Raw genomic sequence first — 17464 nt, 5'->3', positions numbered from 1 at the left:
ATCACCTGGTTGTTTGGTTACAGACAGAGTTGAGTACAAGCTACAGTATGATGGCTATTCCTTTCTCTACCTCCTTCTGAAGATTAGGATACTAAAAGCTTTTAAGTAGACCTGGTATTGATGCTAGCGTTCAGAATAGAAAATGGCAGATATCCAACTCCACTTGCTTGCTACAGAGCTGAAGATTCTCAGTTACTTGATTACACCAGAAGATGAGACACAGCCATTTTAAGACAACTTGTTTTATAAGGTTACACATCCACAAAATTCCAAACCAGGTTTGAAGGCCTGTTTCAGAAGGAATCCAACACCTTGGAGAGCAAGCTTGGTTAATGGCCAGCACCAGCTCCACCTAAGCCACAAGACTGACACTTTCACAGGAACTGAATAGAGGACTTCACTCACGAGATCACCAATTCCTGAAGTCCTAGAGAGAACACTTGAATCTTTCTGGCAACTTTTGCCAAGAGAAAGAGTTAAGATGGATCAGGCAGGAAATCCCATTTTCTAGTTTTGCCTGGCCAACCAGCAGGAAGTAATTTATCACGTGCTGAACACAAGTCACTCTACAATAGGAGTGAGCCAAGATAAAAAACTACACAAGTTCACTACATTAAAAATAAGTACTTCACTCCCCAGTTTACATCTCCACAGCCAGAATGCCCTTTTAATTTAAAGGCCTTCTTGAATAAACATCAGTTCGAGCACAATCCTATCTGTAATCCTTTAAGTTTGCAAGCCACAATTTTTTTTTTTTGCCAGAAACTGCAGTAACAGTGTCCCTAGCCCCCCCACCCCAACATGTTCTCAAAATTTATCTATAATCCAGACTGGCTTGGCTCAGTCACTGTGATACCCGTTCATTAAGGGAACTTTACAAAGTCAGATCTGGCATATGAATTGTTCTGAAGAGCTTCAGCTAACAAGTATTCAAGACTGAAATGAGTACAGCAGAGGAGAGGCAAAACTTTGTAGCCAGCAGTTTTCTGCTTCAGAAATACAACGCTTCCTTGGCTCAGCTCTGTGTGAGAGTCCTGGAATAACTTAGTCAACCTTAGAACAGCTACTTTACTCTGCCATAGCTGACTTAGAACAAGCCAAGAGATTTAAAGCTCATTAGGTGAAGCCTTATTACGGACACTGTATTGACTGCTACTCCATCAATTAAACAGTGCAAGCCTTGACTAGCTACTAGTTCTACCTCAACTTTTAACCTCCACTAGACAATCTAGAGCAGTCTGAAGGCAGACTGGCTCGACAGTTTTTTGGGTTTTTTAATTCATGGCAACAGGTTATTTCACAGCACATCTTACCACTATTCATTGTGGAGACCTGGTACTAACTATTTTTATCTAAATTGGCCAGAAGGATGTCTCTTACTGGACTTTGAATTAACACCTACCACAGCCCTGCTTCCATTAGTTATATTTAACTCTGTTAACTTCAATACTAACTCCCACCTAATGCCTAACACTAATGAAAACCCACTAGGAAGAGTAGTGTTGTGCAAGAAAGCCACTTAAGGTTTTCAGTCCAAGCGGCACCATCACTCGATATTGGGTTCCTCATAGCACTATCCACTGCCTATAAGACACCAAATTTTTAGCAAGGTCTCTTCTGGGGACTAACAGCCTAAGGATTGTACAGATCCAGTCTAAGTGAGCGTCATAACACTTGTGTGAAGAGCAACGAGACACCTACAATCTACTGAAGGCTTTCAGTGCTTCCCACAACTTTAATTACCCAATGAATGTAAGCTTTTCACACACAAGGCTGCCATACAAAGTTGGGGGACAGAATGCCAGCTTTCCATGTACAGCCACAGTTGCTATGAGACTGCTTGCAGACATAACTTTCCAAGACCACAGACAGTCTTCTGCATGCCTGTACTTGATGCTAGAAATCTGCATTTGAAACTAATTCAGAGCCCCGGTTATAGCGCATGGCAGACAGTTCCCACATTACTGCTCCCCTAAGTTTTAACAATTACAGTGAAGCTGGTAGACTCCCACAGCGGCAGTCCATGTTGCTAAAGCATTTGGAGTTAACAGCCAGATCTCTACCATCCAAAAGAAAGTCCCAGGTTTGCCTGCAGGCCATCCTTTACTACCATGTGTAGGTGACCAGGGCTTAAACTTTTTTTTTCTGAACTAAGCCTAGAGCAGCAAGTTGATTTGCAGTCTTACATGCATGCACAGCTTATGCAAAACAAAGCAGCTCTGGGTTGTTGTCCACACCGAAATGAGACAGAAATGCAAAGACCAGGGATGCAACAGACGCACTTACCCAATGTCATCCCGGTAGACTCGAGAGATTAAAACCTCTCCTTTGTGATTATAGATGAATAAGCCTCCGATCATGATGGAACTTCAGTCTTCTCTTCCCATGTTGCTTAAGACCTGAAGCAAGAGAGGGCATATATCAGTAGGCTGCATGGTAACTAGCAGTAGAGCAGGCACAGACACCTTTTGTCACACACATCCTCAACCAGAAGACAATTCTTGCAATACCTGTGGTGGTGAGGACCTGATAGCACACATCTTGATGCCACAGGAGTAATGAACTCCAGCAGATGGCAGGGAGGGACAAGTGGAAGGCATGCTCAGAGACACTCCTGAAAGTCTGATGGTGTGGGCTACTTCACCTAATTTATCTTGTTACATCTATCCAGCCTAGCACATGGCTGAGGCCCAGTAGGGCAACAAGAGACTCGGGAGCAGCTTGGATGCTGGAAGTGACTGCCTGCCTCATGCTTACATCCTGGAGAGGAAAGTACAGAGCTCCTTACTTATTAAGGACTATTAGAAACAGTGTTTTACTTTGCAGGCAAGGGAAGTAGCCTTATTGCTGCACTTACAGACTATACTTTTTGATCTGCTGGGATTTTATATGCAAAAGTATGTGCTCCCAACGCACAGTACAAGCTGTATTTACCATGCTAGACCTACACCCCTAACTACATGTCAGTCTCTCCAGATCAGCATTCCCTCATGTGTGGTACAGAACTGCCACCCTTGGGCACACCATAACAAGGACTCAACGAGAAAGTCCACCAGGAACCAACTGCCTTGTTCCAGACCTAAGGAGCCACCACACGAATCCTGACAGAGGCTCAGCTGAGTGACTTCCTGAGCTTGCCTGAAGCAACTCAAGAGCTTAGGTCTTGAGTTTGTAACTCAAACTCAAGAGCTTAGGTCTAGGTGAGTACATACAGCTACCATGCATCCTGTAACACAAGGCACTGAATGTGACTGCAATTTGTAGCCGGGGCTGAAGCTTAAAGTTAGCACTGAAATAGATGCAGGCTTACTTCTCATTCCATTCATCAGCACAGATGGATCAAGGCTGCTCAAGTATTAGTAGTACCTGGCCTATCCCTTGAATGCGAGAAAAAACACAGACCTGGAACCACAAGCAAATCAAAGACCCTTTATTTCTACTATAAAGTGTCTATCTCCCCAATGACCGAGATAGAAATTGGACACAATTCACAGTCTTTTTGCACACAGTGCGCAAAGGTGTTTGAGATGTCATCAAGCCTATCACTGTACAGCAGGGGGTTCTTAGCAGCAAGTACCCCTTGGTTTATTACCATTTTTATATAATTTTTATGTAGCAACGTTACAGCCTTTGCTGATCCCTAGTAGCAGTACCGAGTAATGTGTATGAGCTTTGCTTCAGAGTGCAAACTGAGAGCAGTCTGGCCACAAGATGCCATTGGAGTGGGAGATCTCAGCCATGACCCACTTTAACTGGGGTCTAGTGCCTCAGAAGTTACCATCTTAAACTGCTAATCTTCTCTTTCTTCACAGGAAGGTTGTTTTGAAGAGAGTTACAAAGCTGGTAGACGTTACTGACGCAGAAGACTTCTTTTTTTAAATACACAGCTACTCCACCAGATCCCATTCTTGCAGTCATATGCACTCATATTCACTTATGTTAAAGTCATAATACCCACTTCAGCAACTGCTTGGTTGGCTTAGTCCAAAGAAGAGCACTACAAATGCGATAGGGAAAGCCTCATGACTAGGTCTTCGGATGATCACATAGGTATTTATCAGTTTTGGCACTGCAGAGCATTAGATAACCAGCCATCTCCACACTGCTGTTAGGGTGGGTTAGCCTACACCCACTTGTCTGGGGTGGGTGGAAGGGATAGGGACAGGCTAGCCTAGGGACAGATGCTGACAGTGAACCGATATGTGTTTGCTCAGGAACACAGCAAAAATGAAGTTAAAGTGACCTAGTCTCAGATCATCTCAAAGGTCAGGAAAAAAAATACAAAAGCAATACGCACATCAGAGGGACAAAAGGACTTCCAGGGTAGAAGCCTGGAGTATTAATAGTAACATATGCTCTAGAAGTTATGTTCAAGAAACTAAAGTAGCTGCCTACTTGAAGGAACTACTGCAGACATGAGCTCTGTGCTAAAACAAGATCCATAGCACAGCCACTACTTTTAATTTCAGAAAGACAAAAAAGAAACTTCAAATTTCGTAATAAAAATTTCACAATAACCAACATTTTTAGCTACACCTAATGAGTCCTCAGAGAGCAGCATTACACATACTTCTCTGTTATGGGTCTTCAGCTACCAGATGGCTGCTTCTGCTCATTAAAAGAAAAAAAGAATCAAAAAGTCAGTTGTTAAGTCCAAATAGCGAGAAACAGACAGATGAGCAGTTTTCCCAAAGCTCAATACTGAGCTCCCTGGCTTTTACTCCCACATTCTGCTGGTTGAGTGTCTCTGGCTATTAACAGGCTGCCTCCTGCCACTTGTCAGTGGCTTCATGCAGCACTGTCATCCACATTTTTTGATGTCTGAGATTCCATCTAGCACAGAAGAGGTTTCCAAACATGTTTTTCTTCCATTCGCATTAGTGACACTTTGTAACTTCAGGATACAAGTATTTCATTTACCTCCAGGATAAGCCTCTGTAACCAAACCTATTCAGACAGAGGTAGCACACAGTTGAGATTCCCATGCAGTTACAGAGTAGGAAAAGCCTTCTGCAACTGCTCACTGCCCCACGTAGGGGGACTGAGGCTATACGGTATAGCTGCCAGCAAGACCTGCATCCCCACGCCAGAAGGCCCAGAAGACAATCCCGGTGGTCAACCAAACAACACCAGGTTCTCAAATTTGAGGAAGTGGCTGTACCACAGACTCACAACTATTTACATGAAAGGCATACTGCCCAAACAGGCATGCAGGAGGCCTCTAAAAGGTAGCATGCAGGGCTAGAACCCAAAACATGGAGAACATCTGTTTAAACACAGTTGCCCAACAAGTCTGAAAGATGCTGAAGCTGTGATTCAGCAAACATTTGAAAGGTCATTCACGCAGGCGACATGGTGGAAAAAAAAAAAAAATGAGAACCACCATGACAATGAAAGCAACTTGTTGCCCGCTCTATGAAATTCTTTCCTAATTATTATTTTTTCATTTCAGAAAAGAGACAAGGATGTCTTTTCAGACTGCTACAGTGCTGGCTTCCACATTCGGATATGGACTATTGCTACCAAAGGTGAAGAAGAGTTCCTGCATCCTCTTTAAGACTTACATTGTATAGAATAGTTTCCTGGAAGCTTATGCAACTGGTCAAAGCTGGATCATATGAATACTACAAACCCTTTCCAGAAGATTCCTAGAAAGCACATCCTAGTCTTAAAAAAAATAATCTCCCTCTTGGGTTTTAATGCTGCTTAAGTTATTTGTTCCACTATTCTTGGCATAAAGGAAACATCTGCTTTGATGAGCAACAGGATAAGGCACACAGCATACACAAGACAAAGCATCTTGCTAGCATGACAAGCCAATTGCTTTTTGAAAAAACTTGATTTGAATATTTGCTACATTACTATAAAACATGTAGGAGTCTGCTGATCAAGCTTCTTGTTGGAAATAAAAGCCTTCTCTTGGAAAGATCTAGAAACTTTAAACATTGATTGCGATAATGAGGCTATGCTTTATCATATGTTAGGTTCCAACATATTCTGTAATAGCTTCACTTAAGTTACAGGAAAAAATATCAGCATTTTTAATTGCATCACAGTACTGGGCAAAGTCAACTGCTTGCTTATCTTACATGTTAGTAAAACATGCTAGATGGAGAGTAGACACAGCACAAGTGCTTTTAGTCTTTAAAAAAGTCTTTGTCGATACAAAGAAATGCTAGGCTTCTTCCTTATACAAGTATACTGGGAGCTGAGTTCAGGCTTCAAACTTTCCAGGTCCAGTTAGCACCTAACCTAACTAGCTTCATTTGCACAGTTAATAGTCACACTAGTTCTGCAGATCTGTTAGCCCAGTGTTTTGTCTCTGACATTGGCAATGAAGGGACAGTCAGATAACAGTAAGCACAAGAAAATACTCCCCAGGAGATCCCCCTACAATGGCTTATTTATTTTAGAACTCTCAATGGATCTCTAAAATGTTTGCCCAGTTTCCTTTTGAATCTCTGCATCAGCAGGATCCCATGGAAAAAAGAAATCTACAGTTTTATAAGTTTTTTTTTATAAGTTTACAGTTTTTTGTTTTAAGCCTGTTTTTTCTTCCTTCTCCCAGCTTTGTTTAATGGCCTCCAGTTCAAGTGCAGGAAGAAGCAATTAAGAACTAGTCCCCATACCCTATCTCCAGGTCACTCAGGATTTTGCAGATCTTCTCCATCGCCTTCATTGCCCCTTTCCCAGAATGGGGTGTTCCCACCTTACTCAGTTGCTCTTCACAAGGGAATTGCTTTATGCTTTGGTCTTTCTCAGTGCCTTCCTCTAAACATTTTCCTTCTGGAAGTGAGTGCAAAACTGCACAAGTTATTCAAGTTGTAAGGAAACCATGATATAGACAATAATATAATCATGCATATCCTCCTTTGATCTTTTCCTGGTGATTCTCAATATTCAACTTCCGTTTTTAAGCCACCACTCAGCAAGAAGCTAATGATTTCATGATCTATCATAACTCCAAGATCACACTGAATCAGTCTTCAAGGTGATTAACCACACTACAGGCGAAGCTAGAACTGCCTTTGCTCCCTAATCCATCTACCTGCTATATGCACCACTGTACCTTTATGCACCTTGAACTTAGTGTGTCATTTTACAGTCCCATCACTGCATTTCCATGTCATTTTTGACCTGCTTTGCCCTTACTACTCTAAATACCCTCATATCTACACACACACCCCTCCACCATGACTACTGACCAGGATGGCTTTTACTGCAAATCCTCATTCACTACAAAATGGGAGCACACAGAGAAATTTGCCACCAACCAGCTGACGCATACTAGCCGTGCTACACTGGTAACGCAACCCAGTATCAACTTGCTTGAAGTCAGAAAGGGATTGGCTCTGTGCTATGTGAACCCCTGGTTAACATCTGAGGTGGTAGTTTCACTTACTACAGATTTAGCCACAGGATCAGGACCATTCTGCCAGTTTGTTTTATAATGGCAGCCTACCAGCATAAACATACCTGAGAGATATCCACCAGCATTATTTCACATGTAGTAGCAGCTTGCCTCCACACCAGTTATGATTCTCCTCAAGCCTGAAAGAAACCTGCAATTCTACAGCTCTACAGATTAAACCCGAATTCACATTTAAGTGCAATTTACCTAACTCTGTTTGTGTCAGACAATTGGTAATGTGTTTCCAGGTTCCAAGCAAAGTCACATGGGCTCAGGACAGTGAATACAAGGAAACAGTTTTAGATGACTAACCCAACTGTACCACCAGGTCTCTGCGATAGCTGAAGGACACAGAGTATAAACCTCTTGCTGCACTCCCACCTAATGACATCAGGAACCAAAGAGGTCTCAAGTGCACAAGGTATTTAACACAATTATAAGCAGATCTTCCTTGCTCTGCTTGACTTCTGCAGTCCAGCATATTGAAGAGTTCCAAGTGTCACAAGCATAGACAGCACAATGGCATCAACACAGATTACAGAAAGTTCAGTTTGGTGCAGTGCCATTCTCTCAGCCAGGCTTCACCAAGTTTGCCCAACTGGAAGTTCAGGGAACATTGACAACATTCCAGTCTTCTGCTCTAGCCTTGCATTACATCCCTCCCAGACACAAGATTGGAGTGATCACGCTCCCTCCTCACTACAGACTTACTTCGATCAGCTAATGGGAGCATGTCCACACAGCTGGAAACTCAAGAGGTGGAATGACTAGCCCAGGGATATATGAACAGATGAGAGGAACGCTATACAAAGAGCAGCATGCAAAAGAAAGTTGCTTAAAGCTTAGCAAGAAGAATGGCTCTTTAAGATGACAATGACTCTCCTTGAAGTGGCTGCAGTGAAAATAAGCCTGCTTTGTTTTGATCCTCATTTGTGTTCCAGTACAAGTTTCACAGATACTCGTTTCAACAATTTCAAGGTTACACTACAACTAGAATGAGGTTTTTAGTGGTACAGTTCAGACTTGGTATGATCTTCCACACATTTTTAAATAATGCATAGTCTTTTCAGATGAGCTTTGAAAATGAAAGATCCCAGTGCTTCCAATGGTTAAGAACTGCAGGGAACAGGGCTCAAATTAATCTGAGACTGACATTCAGTGACTCACGGCTGCTGAAATCAGAAGGCCCCAGAGTAAGAAATCCACCACAGGAGATAGATTCATCTGCTTGCTGTGCATAAGCGACATGACTCAAAGCTTCCCAGCATTGCTCAATCAGCTTTCAATGACTCATTCTGCTCCTCTCCACAGTCAGCCTTTTTTAGGGAGCTTGCTCTACACTGTTTTTGAGTTTCCTCAGGCTAATAGCTCATTGCAAGACACAGTTTAAGAGCAAAGCCCATCTCTTCTTCAACTGTTTGTCACGAAGTGCTTGGAAACCAAGATGACTCTAGCTGAAGCCTTTGGGTTAATGGTCCATCAACTGCACTTTCAGAGCTTTGCAGCTCCTCTCCTTCTGTTTCGCTAGCTTGAACATATGGCAACCCACTCCACACTGCTAGCTACAGCCCTGTTTTCTAGTTATAGTATGGATGGATTTATTCTAGTTAAGGTACAGAGAAGATCCACACATATGTTGAATTCATACCAGTTGGTGACTAATCACCTTAAATTAGGAAGAACAGTCCTCTCCCAATACACTTTGCATTCTTCAAGCAGCTAGCTACTGGGGTAGGACTGAGATCTAACATCTGAATGCTGTTCCTACAAATACCTAAGGCCAGTATGCTTCCTACTCTGCTGCCAAGTACTCGCATACCCATATACTTCTATTTCAGTCCATAAATAGAAAGGAAAAGGATCATGAAGAGCACCATAGGCAGCCCACATACTTAGACAGGCTTATAAACCCACTAGTAGTTAAGGCTACATGGAATGCCTTCCAGAACGCCTTTTCACTCAAGCAAAAATGAGAGCATTAAGATACACCTTTATAGCAACTGTGGCAAAGTTACATTATTAACACAGCCAGCTACAAAAAAAAGAACATGTATAGAAATGAAATGCTGGCATGCGGATCTGAATGCATTTCAGTAGTTACATAACTGAAAAGCAGCAGGATTAGCTGGACCTACAATGACCGACATGGTAACATGTACCTTCTTAAAAGAATCAAGCGTACTCATCTCAAATCATGTCACTGCTCATGCTGCGCTGGGGATGTGCATTAGGGAATATCCCTCTAAGACCATCATGATACGTTAGATGAAGCCCCAGAAGCCAATCTCCAGCAGGTTAGCTGCAGACCATAACCAAGAGAGTCCAGAGAAAGACAAAGACGCAATAGTATCTCAAAACCTGCTTTTGTCCACGGATTCTATCATAGATGGAAAATGCTCTGTTTATTAGGTCTGACTTAAAGACAGGTGGTTCTCCAAAAGCCATCAGACTTTGCCCTTTCAGACCTACATTGTGCCACACACTTGGAACACCTGGGTGCAGTCAGGAGCACAGGCTCGGGCAGCAGGATCCTGTTGCTGGACTGTCAGTAGCTTCACATTCTGGGATGCAACAAATGGCTGAACTGGTAGCTACCTAGTGAGATGATGCAATAAACTTGCATTTAGCAAGTGGAGATTCAGCAGCTACCTCCTGCAGCACCTAAGAGCCCAGCCTTCCACTTCCATTGCCTCTTCATGGATTCTGACCTAGAAGAGCTGTAGAAAAATGAACATACAGCACAGAGTTTTCTTAGACTAAACAAGGCAGATGTAAGGAATGGACTAACAAGCATAGTTTGTTGCCTCTGCAGCAGTTTGTATCTGCAGCAGCTCTGCCAGAAACACCACAGCAAACAGTACCAATTCTCCAGTCTTTGTCCAGTGCATTAGCCTCCTATGGTCTCTCTACTTGAGAAGCCATAGCATCACACCAGCAACAAGACACCACTGTAATACCACAGTCATCTGTTCATTCGGGTATGAAAGACAAAGCTGAATTCCAGCCTAAATCCCAGATATACAGACATTCAAACAAGTGATTTTCTTCAATACATTTGTCCCATAACCTGGACTCTTTCAGATGACACCACGCAGACCATTAATCTTCCTTGCACCAGCAGGAACAGTGCTAGCTTCAGCCTACACCACAAACTTCGGAACACAGTTGTCTGCCTTTTGTAACTGTATTCGCACAAATGAAAACATAAAAAAAATAAAAAAGCTGATCTGCTCACATTCATTGCTTAGGAAAAATAGTGAATCGTTAGTCAGTTTTCTACAGTGGTACAAGACAAAGTGGCTGCAGTACCTGCAGCTTCACACCCAGGCAAGAGATGCTTGTTCTAGCTCTAAAAGAATGAGGTACTGTCTGGAGGAAACATGTCATTAGCAACGTGCCTACAGCCTATCTGTACTAGAGCCACCATAAAATTTGGTCATATATTGATATTTTTCTCCTCACGAAAGAGCAAATGCAGTTGTCTACATCCTCCCACACCAGTTTCTCTAAGTTCAGCACAGGAAGAAGCTGCTGAACTCTTGACCCAGGCCTGGCCACTATCATGGCAGGTCTGCTCAGCAAATCCTCTATGTTCTGACTTCAGAGGTGCAGTGGTAATACAGAACCTCAAGAATAAATGCTCAGGAACAGCCCGACAGCAGAGACAGGCGTTCTTATGCTGCCCCTAACAATATAACTACAGCTTCACATTACCACCTAAGCACCAACAGCCTCAGGGTTTGGCCAGCACTGATAGCATCCTGGTAACACTGAGTGCATTTGTCCATTCATTTTAAAACGCGTCTTTGGGATCAGCTGTATTTTACTAAGCCAGCTGTGTGGGTGTTATTCTCACTACAGAAATACCTCTCCAGAAAAGAGTCTAGCACTACAGGTGGTGAAAATAAGCATGCGACATGGTCTGCCAGTTACCTTCAATGCAGCCACTGACAGAGCAAGCCACTGAGGCTTGATGAGCAGAGCTGAGGGGACTCCTGCTCATCTGCGAAGCCATTTTGGCCACAGCCCCGCTGGGAGACAAGCTGTTAGCTTCATCGAGTTTCCTGTGCCATCAAGTACAGGGTATGAATAAACATAAGATGATCAGTAGTGTCCAAGACCCAGCTACTCTGGGCTTCATCACTCCCATTAACAGTCTAGAAGTTTCCCACAGCACAGACGTCACTTAGTTTGAATCAAAATAGGACTGCTTATTTCTCTAATCTACACAGCACATCTAGGAAACAGCACTCACAAGTCAGTTAATAAGCCGGTGTAAAGCAACCAACACATTTAGTAGTCTATTAAAAGAAAGTTTGGGTTCTGACTTAACAGTAAGTAAGACTTCTGTGCATTAATGAGCTTATCTAACTAAGCAGTTCAAGGTACATTAGCTGATAGAGTTCTCATCCAGGAAGAAACGAGGAGAGGTATTGCAGCTCTCACCCAGAGGGTGAGAGGTAGATCACCAACTGTAATGATTTCTACGTTACAGAAATCAGTATTATCTTGGACAAGTGACAACCGTTGAAGCAGGAGGGGGATTAGTCAGGCTGCTCTGGCAAACAGGAGTGTGAAAACCAGTCCTTTCAGGCTAGCGCTAGCCATTATCAAACCAAAGGCTTAAGGCTTACAACGATGTCATCACCCCACCAGCTAATCCAAGCATCTAAGCTTTGCTTAGAGGGCTGCATTAGCCACTTTCCAGGAGGCCATGGGCTGCACTTTGTTTTAAACAAGAGTAGCTGCAATCACTTCATCCAGGGGAAGACAGGCTGCATAATTTAATTAAGAGGCATACCGTGAGCTGAAGAGCTACTAAGATAAACCCATCAGTTTCAGAGAAACTGTTCCTATTTTAAACCCAATCCCATAAATCCCCATAACCAGTGCGCAGGAAGAAAAGCATGTTCAGCTCTTACCAGGCTCTCTTCCTACTACTTCTGCATGCCATACTGCACACAGCCAGTCTAAAGAGTAACAAGAGATAAATACTGACACAGGGAAACACAAGAAGCTCCGTTGCTCTGGTAAAACATCACAGGAACAGTGTTTAACACACCTCTCCACCTTATTTTAAGTCCAACCTTATCTGAACAGCCCCAATGCCTTCTTCCATTTCTACCAGTTCTTCCAAGGCAGTTTTAAAGTCAGTCTGAAGCAACTGCTACTCGCTTTTCACTCTTGAGCTAGAAACCTGAACAGCGACTTGCACTCTATTCATCTTCTAACAGAAGATGTTAGAGACACGGAGTGCAGTTTGAGAGCTTGTATTCTGCAGACCAGTAAAGGTCTAGGTGCCTTGACTTGCCAGTGTTTTTCTCTCTACTATTACTGTAGAGCAGATAACTGCATTTCACATTCTGTGCCTCAGCCTGCGAGCTTTTAGCTGAGCTGCCAACCTCCTGCTGAGATCAAAATAATATATGGCTTGCTAGTAACTTTTGACTCTGTAGGTCATGCACTAAAGGAGAGAAGCTGACTCTGCCATACAGACCAATTATATTTTGGCACCCCAGGCTGTACTTCTGTCCATCCTCCAGTTAACCCTAAGAACAGCCTTTAAATACTCTAATGGTCTTTAATAGTATAAGCTTAGAAAACCAGTACAAGATGTTGTGCTGCAAAAGACAGTCCTGGCCTTATAATTTCTTGATGCAGGGATGAGACAAGAAAAGTTTAGCTAGGCTCACAGGAAGTTTCTTTACAAAGCCCATTTTGTTTAGTGATTGTTCCCATTCCATAAAAAAAAAACAAACCCAAGATACTATCAAACCAGAGTGCATTTCCAGTCATCTGTGCTTCAAAGAACTCAAGAAGTAACCCTTCACAGTCTCAAGACTCAACTCTTCAAAGGCCAGAATTGTGCTCTCTCAGGAGGAGGAAGAAACTGGCCATAATACTCTTCAAAGGTATCTCAAATGCTTTCCCTGGAACATGGCCAGCTTGCAGCCCAAAGAACACCAGGTATCTTTGTCACTAGATGTCAGTAACATGGCACTTCCTACAGAAGAGAAGTGATGCTTCCCTTCTGACAGGGAAAATATGGAAGTAGGCAGTTTGGCAGCATCTCTTCAGATTAGAGATTGTCCCTCCAAGCAAAACTCACAGGGACAAGTACAGCTTTTACTATAGGAAAAAAATAGTAGCTACAGCTCTGATAGCATTCAAGCAAACGTTGCCCGACAAGACACCACATGAGCCCGTACGCAGTTAGAAAACTGTAATACCTAGACTTCCGAGCCGCAGAAGCCATCCAGACTCACCTATCTGGGAAAGTTCCAGGCTCAGATTTTGGCAGCCTGAGGCTAAAACTTGATAGCAGCTTTGTCATACTAAAGCAAGCAGAAAACAGATCATGGAATCACACAGCTTATGGGCAGAAGACTAGATTAAAAGCAAGTCATTTCGTAGTGGGAGAGAAGTCAACTGCACTGGACGATAAGCAGAGGCTGCATTTCCTGCAGCTTTACTGAATCCAAAAACCTTGCCCAGGGAAGAATAGAAGGGAAAATACATCTAGAAGAGCCATTGGATAAGAGCCCATTTTAAGCCTCAGAACAAGCATAGTTTAGCATCAGCAGCACTACGTTCTGCCTCAGCAGGTTTTCCAGGGAGGAAACTAGAGGGTGCAAACCATGACCTAGCTAATTCACGTTTGTATCAGTAGTACAGGCAAATAATTTTAGGGGAAGTTCCTGCCCGATCTGACTACAAGACCTATGCTCAGGCTGACCTAGCACATCGGTGCAGGCCTTCCCTAGGTGTCCTGTGCCACACAGAGCTCGACTCTGTCCCCACCCTCACCCGGCTCAGCACCGCAGAGGTATGCCACCCGAGGTATTCCAGACAGATAGCTAATTAACAGAAGCAATTAATAACCCCCTCAACCGCAAGCAACGTGCGAGCGGATGAGCCAGCCTCGGCGGGCCTGGGGTCGCCCAACACCCCCTCACAGGGAGCTGAGGAAAAGCCCCTCCGGGGGAGCCCCGCTCCCCTCCCACACGGCTCCGCAAGGGGCAGCCCGGCTCCGAGGGGCACTCCCACACCCCTCCTCAAGGGCAGCAGGCAGGGGACCTTGCCCTACAGGAGGACCCCCCCAAGCCTGTCAGGGCCGCACCGCGCCCTGCGGGGTAGGCCCGCAGACCCCCACCCCCGGCGAGCGCCGAAGGAGCTGCCACCCGTGATAGCTCAGCCACCGCCCAGGTACGGTCGCAGAGCGAGCCCCACCGCAGAGAAGCCGCCCGTAGATGGGAAGCGGACCGCACGCCTCACCGGGGAGCGGGAGAACAGCCCTGAGCACCTCACCTGCTGCTGCCCGCCGCCGCTCGCTGCCCAGCGCCCAAGATGGCGACCGCCGCCCCCCCTTCCCTCCGCGCCCCCCCTATCACTGCAGAGCCGCCGCCGCGCATGCCCCGCCCGCGCCCTGCCGCCGCCGCGCATGCGCCACCGCGGGGAGGCGGGGCTCAGCATCCGGCGGCGCGGCTCGGCGGGGGCGGGAAGGACAGTCCCGCGCGGAGCCTGCCGGGAGCTGTAGTCCTGCGCGCGGTGCGCGCTGGGAGTTGTAGTCCGGGGATGGGAGACGGCGTGGCGGCCGTGCCCACGCGAGGGGCGAGCGGCAGCGCCGGGGCTCCGGGCGTGGGGCCTCCCCTCCTCCCCGGTCCGCGTGGGGACCGCCTGTAGGGCACAGGGATGCGCCCGGGCAGGGAGGCAGCTCTACCGCCGTCGAGGCCTGAAGTCGCCGTGCCCTTCCACGGGGCTGCCGGCTCCCACCGCCCCACCGCCGCCCAGGGCGCTGGCCCCACGCACAGGCACCCCCGGGGCTCGCCCGCTCCCCCTCCTCGCACCGCTGCCGAGCGGGGCTGCACCAAGCGCCGGGCCAGCGCCCGCTCTCAGGCCAATTCTCCCCTCAGCGCGCCCGCTGGAAACGGGAGACCCAGGGAGCATCGAGCGCCCGCGGCCAGGGCCTGCACCGGAGACCGGCGGCAGCGGGAGGCCGGGCCCAGCGCGGGTTCAGGACACAGCAGCCCTCGGCACCCCGGGAAGAGTCAGCTGGAAAACAGGCTCAGGCACAGGGTGTGCTCGTCCTGCTGGGATATCGCTGCAGAGCGAAAGGCAGGAGGACAGAAAAGGAGGCTGGAAAAAAAAAAACCCAACACAAGGCAGGAATCCAATAAAACTATGTTTATAAATAAAAACAAGGAGATCGGTTTTGTTTCTATAAAACCCAGCAGGCAGGGTAGGGCAAGGGCGTGAGCAGTGGGCAGGGAGGCTGCTGGGTGGCATTGGGGGCGGGGAGGGAGCGGACAGGGACACGACGGGCAGCAGCTTGCTGGTGCCAAGACCGGGGGACAGGAGGATGGCAGAGAGCGGGCACTGGGCAGGCCGACTCCAGCGGGCAGCGGGAAAGGAGAGGCTTTAGGCAGTCACAGGGAGATGAACTGATGGCACGTGAGAGCTGGCAGAGGGGTTGCAGGGGCAACGTGGACCCCCCGAGGAGCAAAATACATTTCATCTCCAGCATGTAAAAACTGCAAGCACGAGAAAGACAGAAAGAGGCAACTCTTGCAGAGAAAGCCACGGCGCGGCAGTAGGAGAGGGTGCCGGGGCGCCAGCACCAACTCAAGCAGGGTCGAGTGCCTCTGTACTGTACCGTGCTTGGCCCTGGGCATGGGGAAGGCGGTGCCCCCAGCCCGAGGCACATGTCAGAGTACCCAGAAGAGGAAGGAAAAAGGGCAGGGAGCACCAGAGCAAATGGCCCAGAGGCCACAGTTCAGGCTGCAGCCTCCCTCCCTGGAGAGCTCGTTCTGCCGCCAGGCACTGTTCAAGGCCCAGAGGGAGCAGGGCCATCCTGGCTCTGCCCCAGAGCCTCATCACTCCCGGCAGCCAAGCCAGCAGCACTCGTGGCGCTCGGCCGAGGCAGACTCAGGTCCTTCATAGGAAAAATACAGGGGACCTCCACGTTTCCCCAAAGCATGAAAGCGAACCAGTTGTGCCCCTCCCTCGCCTTCTAACTCTGTCCAGGCCCTTGAAGATGTCACATTGCTGAGCAGCAGCATGACAGCAGGAGGGAGAAGGCCACAGCTGCCACCGCCAGCCCCAGGCATGGGACAGCCCCTACAAACGGGACAGGCAGCAGTGTGTCACAGGCAGGAGGGCAAAGAGCAGGACGGAGGGAGCAGAACTCTGCCCTTAAATGTCCCCCAAGTACCCAAGGGCAGATGCAGGGCCCTGAGTGGCGCAAGACTGCACAGGCACCCACCCCTGCTCCGGGCTGAATGCAGAGGTACAGCTCCAGCCCTGAGACTCACGGCCTGGGCAAGGTGAAGGAGGGTCCTGCCATGGGGCAGTGCCAGGCTTGAACCTGGCCCAATATGTGGGCAAGAGGAGGGAGGCAAGAGGGAAGTGGCAGCATCTCTCCACTCCCCAGAGGCACTGAAGCCCTGGAACATTCATGCATTAGCCAAAAGGCAACTACAACGGGATTTAAAACGCATATATAAGGCTGGTCCCTGCTCCCCTCTCAGGGCTGTGGGAAGGGCAGGGCATCTTCCGCAAGGGGGAGGAAAGAAGCCATCTTCAGCGCCATGCGTGCCCAGCGCCCTTGGAGCTCCGTGTCCTCCTGTCGGGCCACGCCACGCTCCAGCTCTCCCCCCCACGGGTGGCAGGCTCAGAGAAAGTCAAACACCCCGTAATTCTTTGCTGCTTGATAGAAGAAACACAAAAGGGTGAAAAGAAAGAAGAGATGTTTAGGGTGGAAGGACCGAGGCAGCAGCAACACACGGGCAAGCAGCACAGGGCGCTGGGATGGATGCGGATTAATGGGGTTAGAGAGGACGGCAGGAGGCAATTACCATTGGCAATACACAAGTCTGGTGGCGGGATGGGCTGGCAGCACCCAGCAGGCCTGCCAGGCCCGTTCACCCCGCTCGAGGAGGGATTAGAATCAAGGTTTAGTTCCATTTATTATTTTTTTTCCCTTTTTTTCTTTTCGTTATCAAGACCAAAAAAAAAAAACCAAAAAAAAACAAAACCCAAAAAACAAGGGGTGAA

At 47.0% G+C, this 17464-nt stretch overlaps 1 protein-coding gene across 3 annotated transcripts in view; it reads right to left on the bottom strand.

The window, feature by feature from the left end:
• Window positions 1-14758, bottom strand: part of AP2M1 (adaptor related protein complex 2 subunit mu 1) — a 29918-nt gene extending 15160 nt beyond the window's left edge. For 2 of the 3 annotated variants that reach the window (XM_059822383.1, XM_059822381.1), the window contains exons 1-3: window positions 14720-14758; window positions 13678-13746; window positions 2287-2399 (exon numbers count right to left, since the gene is read on the bottom strand). In XM_059822383.1, the coding sequence (XP_059678366.1) occupies window positions 2287-2360 (74 nt within the window). In that variant the 5' untranslated portion in view covers window positions 2361-2399; window positions 13678-13746; window positions 14720-14758. The remainder of the gene's footprint in view (window positions 1-2286; window positions 2400-13677; window positions 13747-14719) is intronic. The other variant, XM_059822382.1, reaches the window with a different exon arrangement.
• Window positions 14759-17464: the final 2706 nt, after the last annotated feature.

The sequence above is a fragment of the Gavia stellata genome, chromosome 11 (genome assembly GCF_030936135.1).
Source record: "Gavia stellata isolate bGavSte3 chromosome 11, bGavSte3.hap2, whole genome shotgun sequence".
NCBI lineage: Eukaryota > Metazoa > Chordata > Aves > Gaviiformes > Gaviidae > Gavia > Gavia stellata.
Note: the sequence above shows the minus strand (reverse complement) of the source record. Positions and strands in the feature narration are given on the sequence as shown.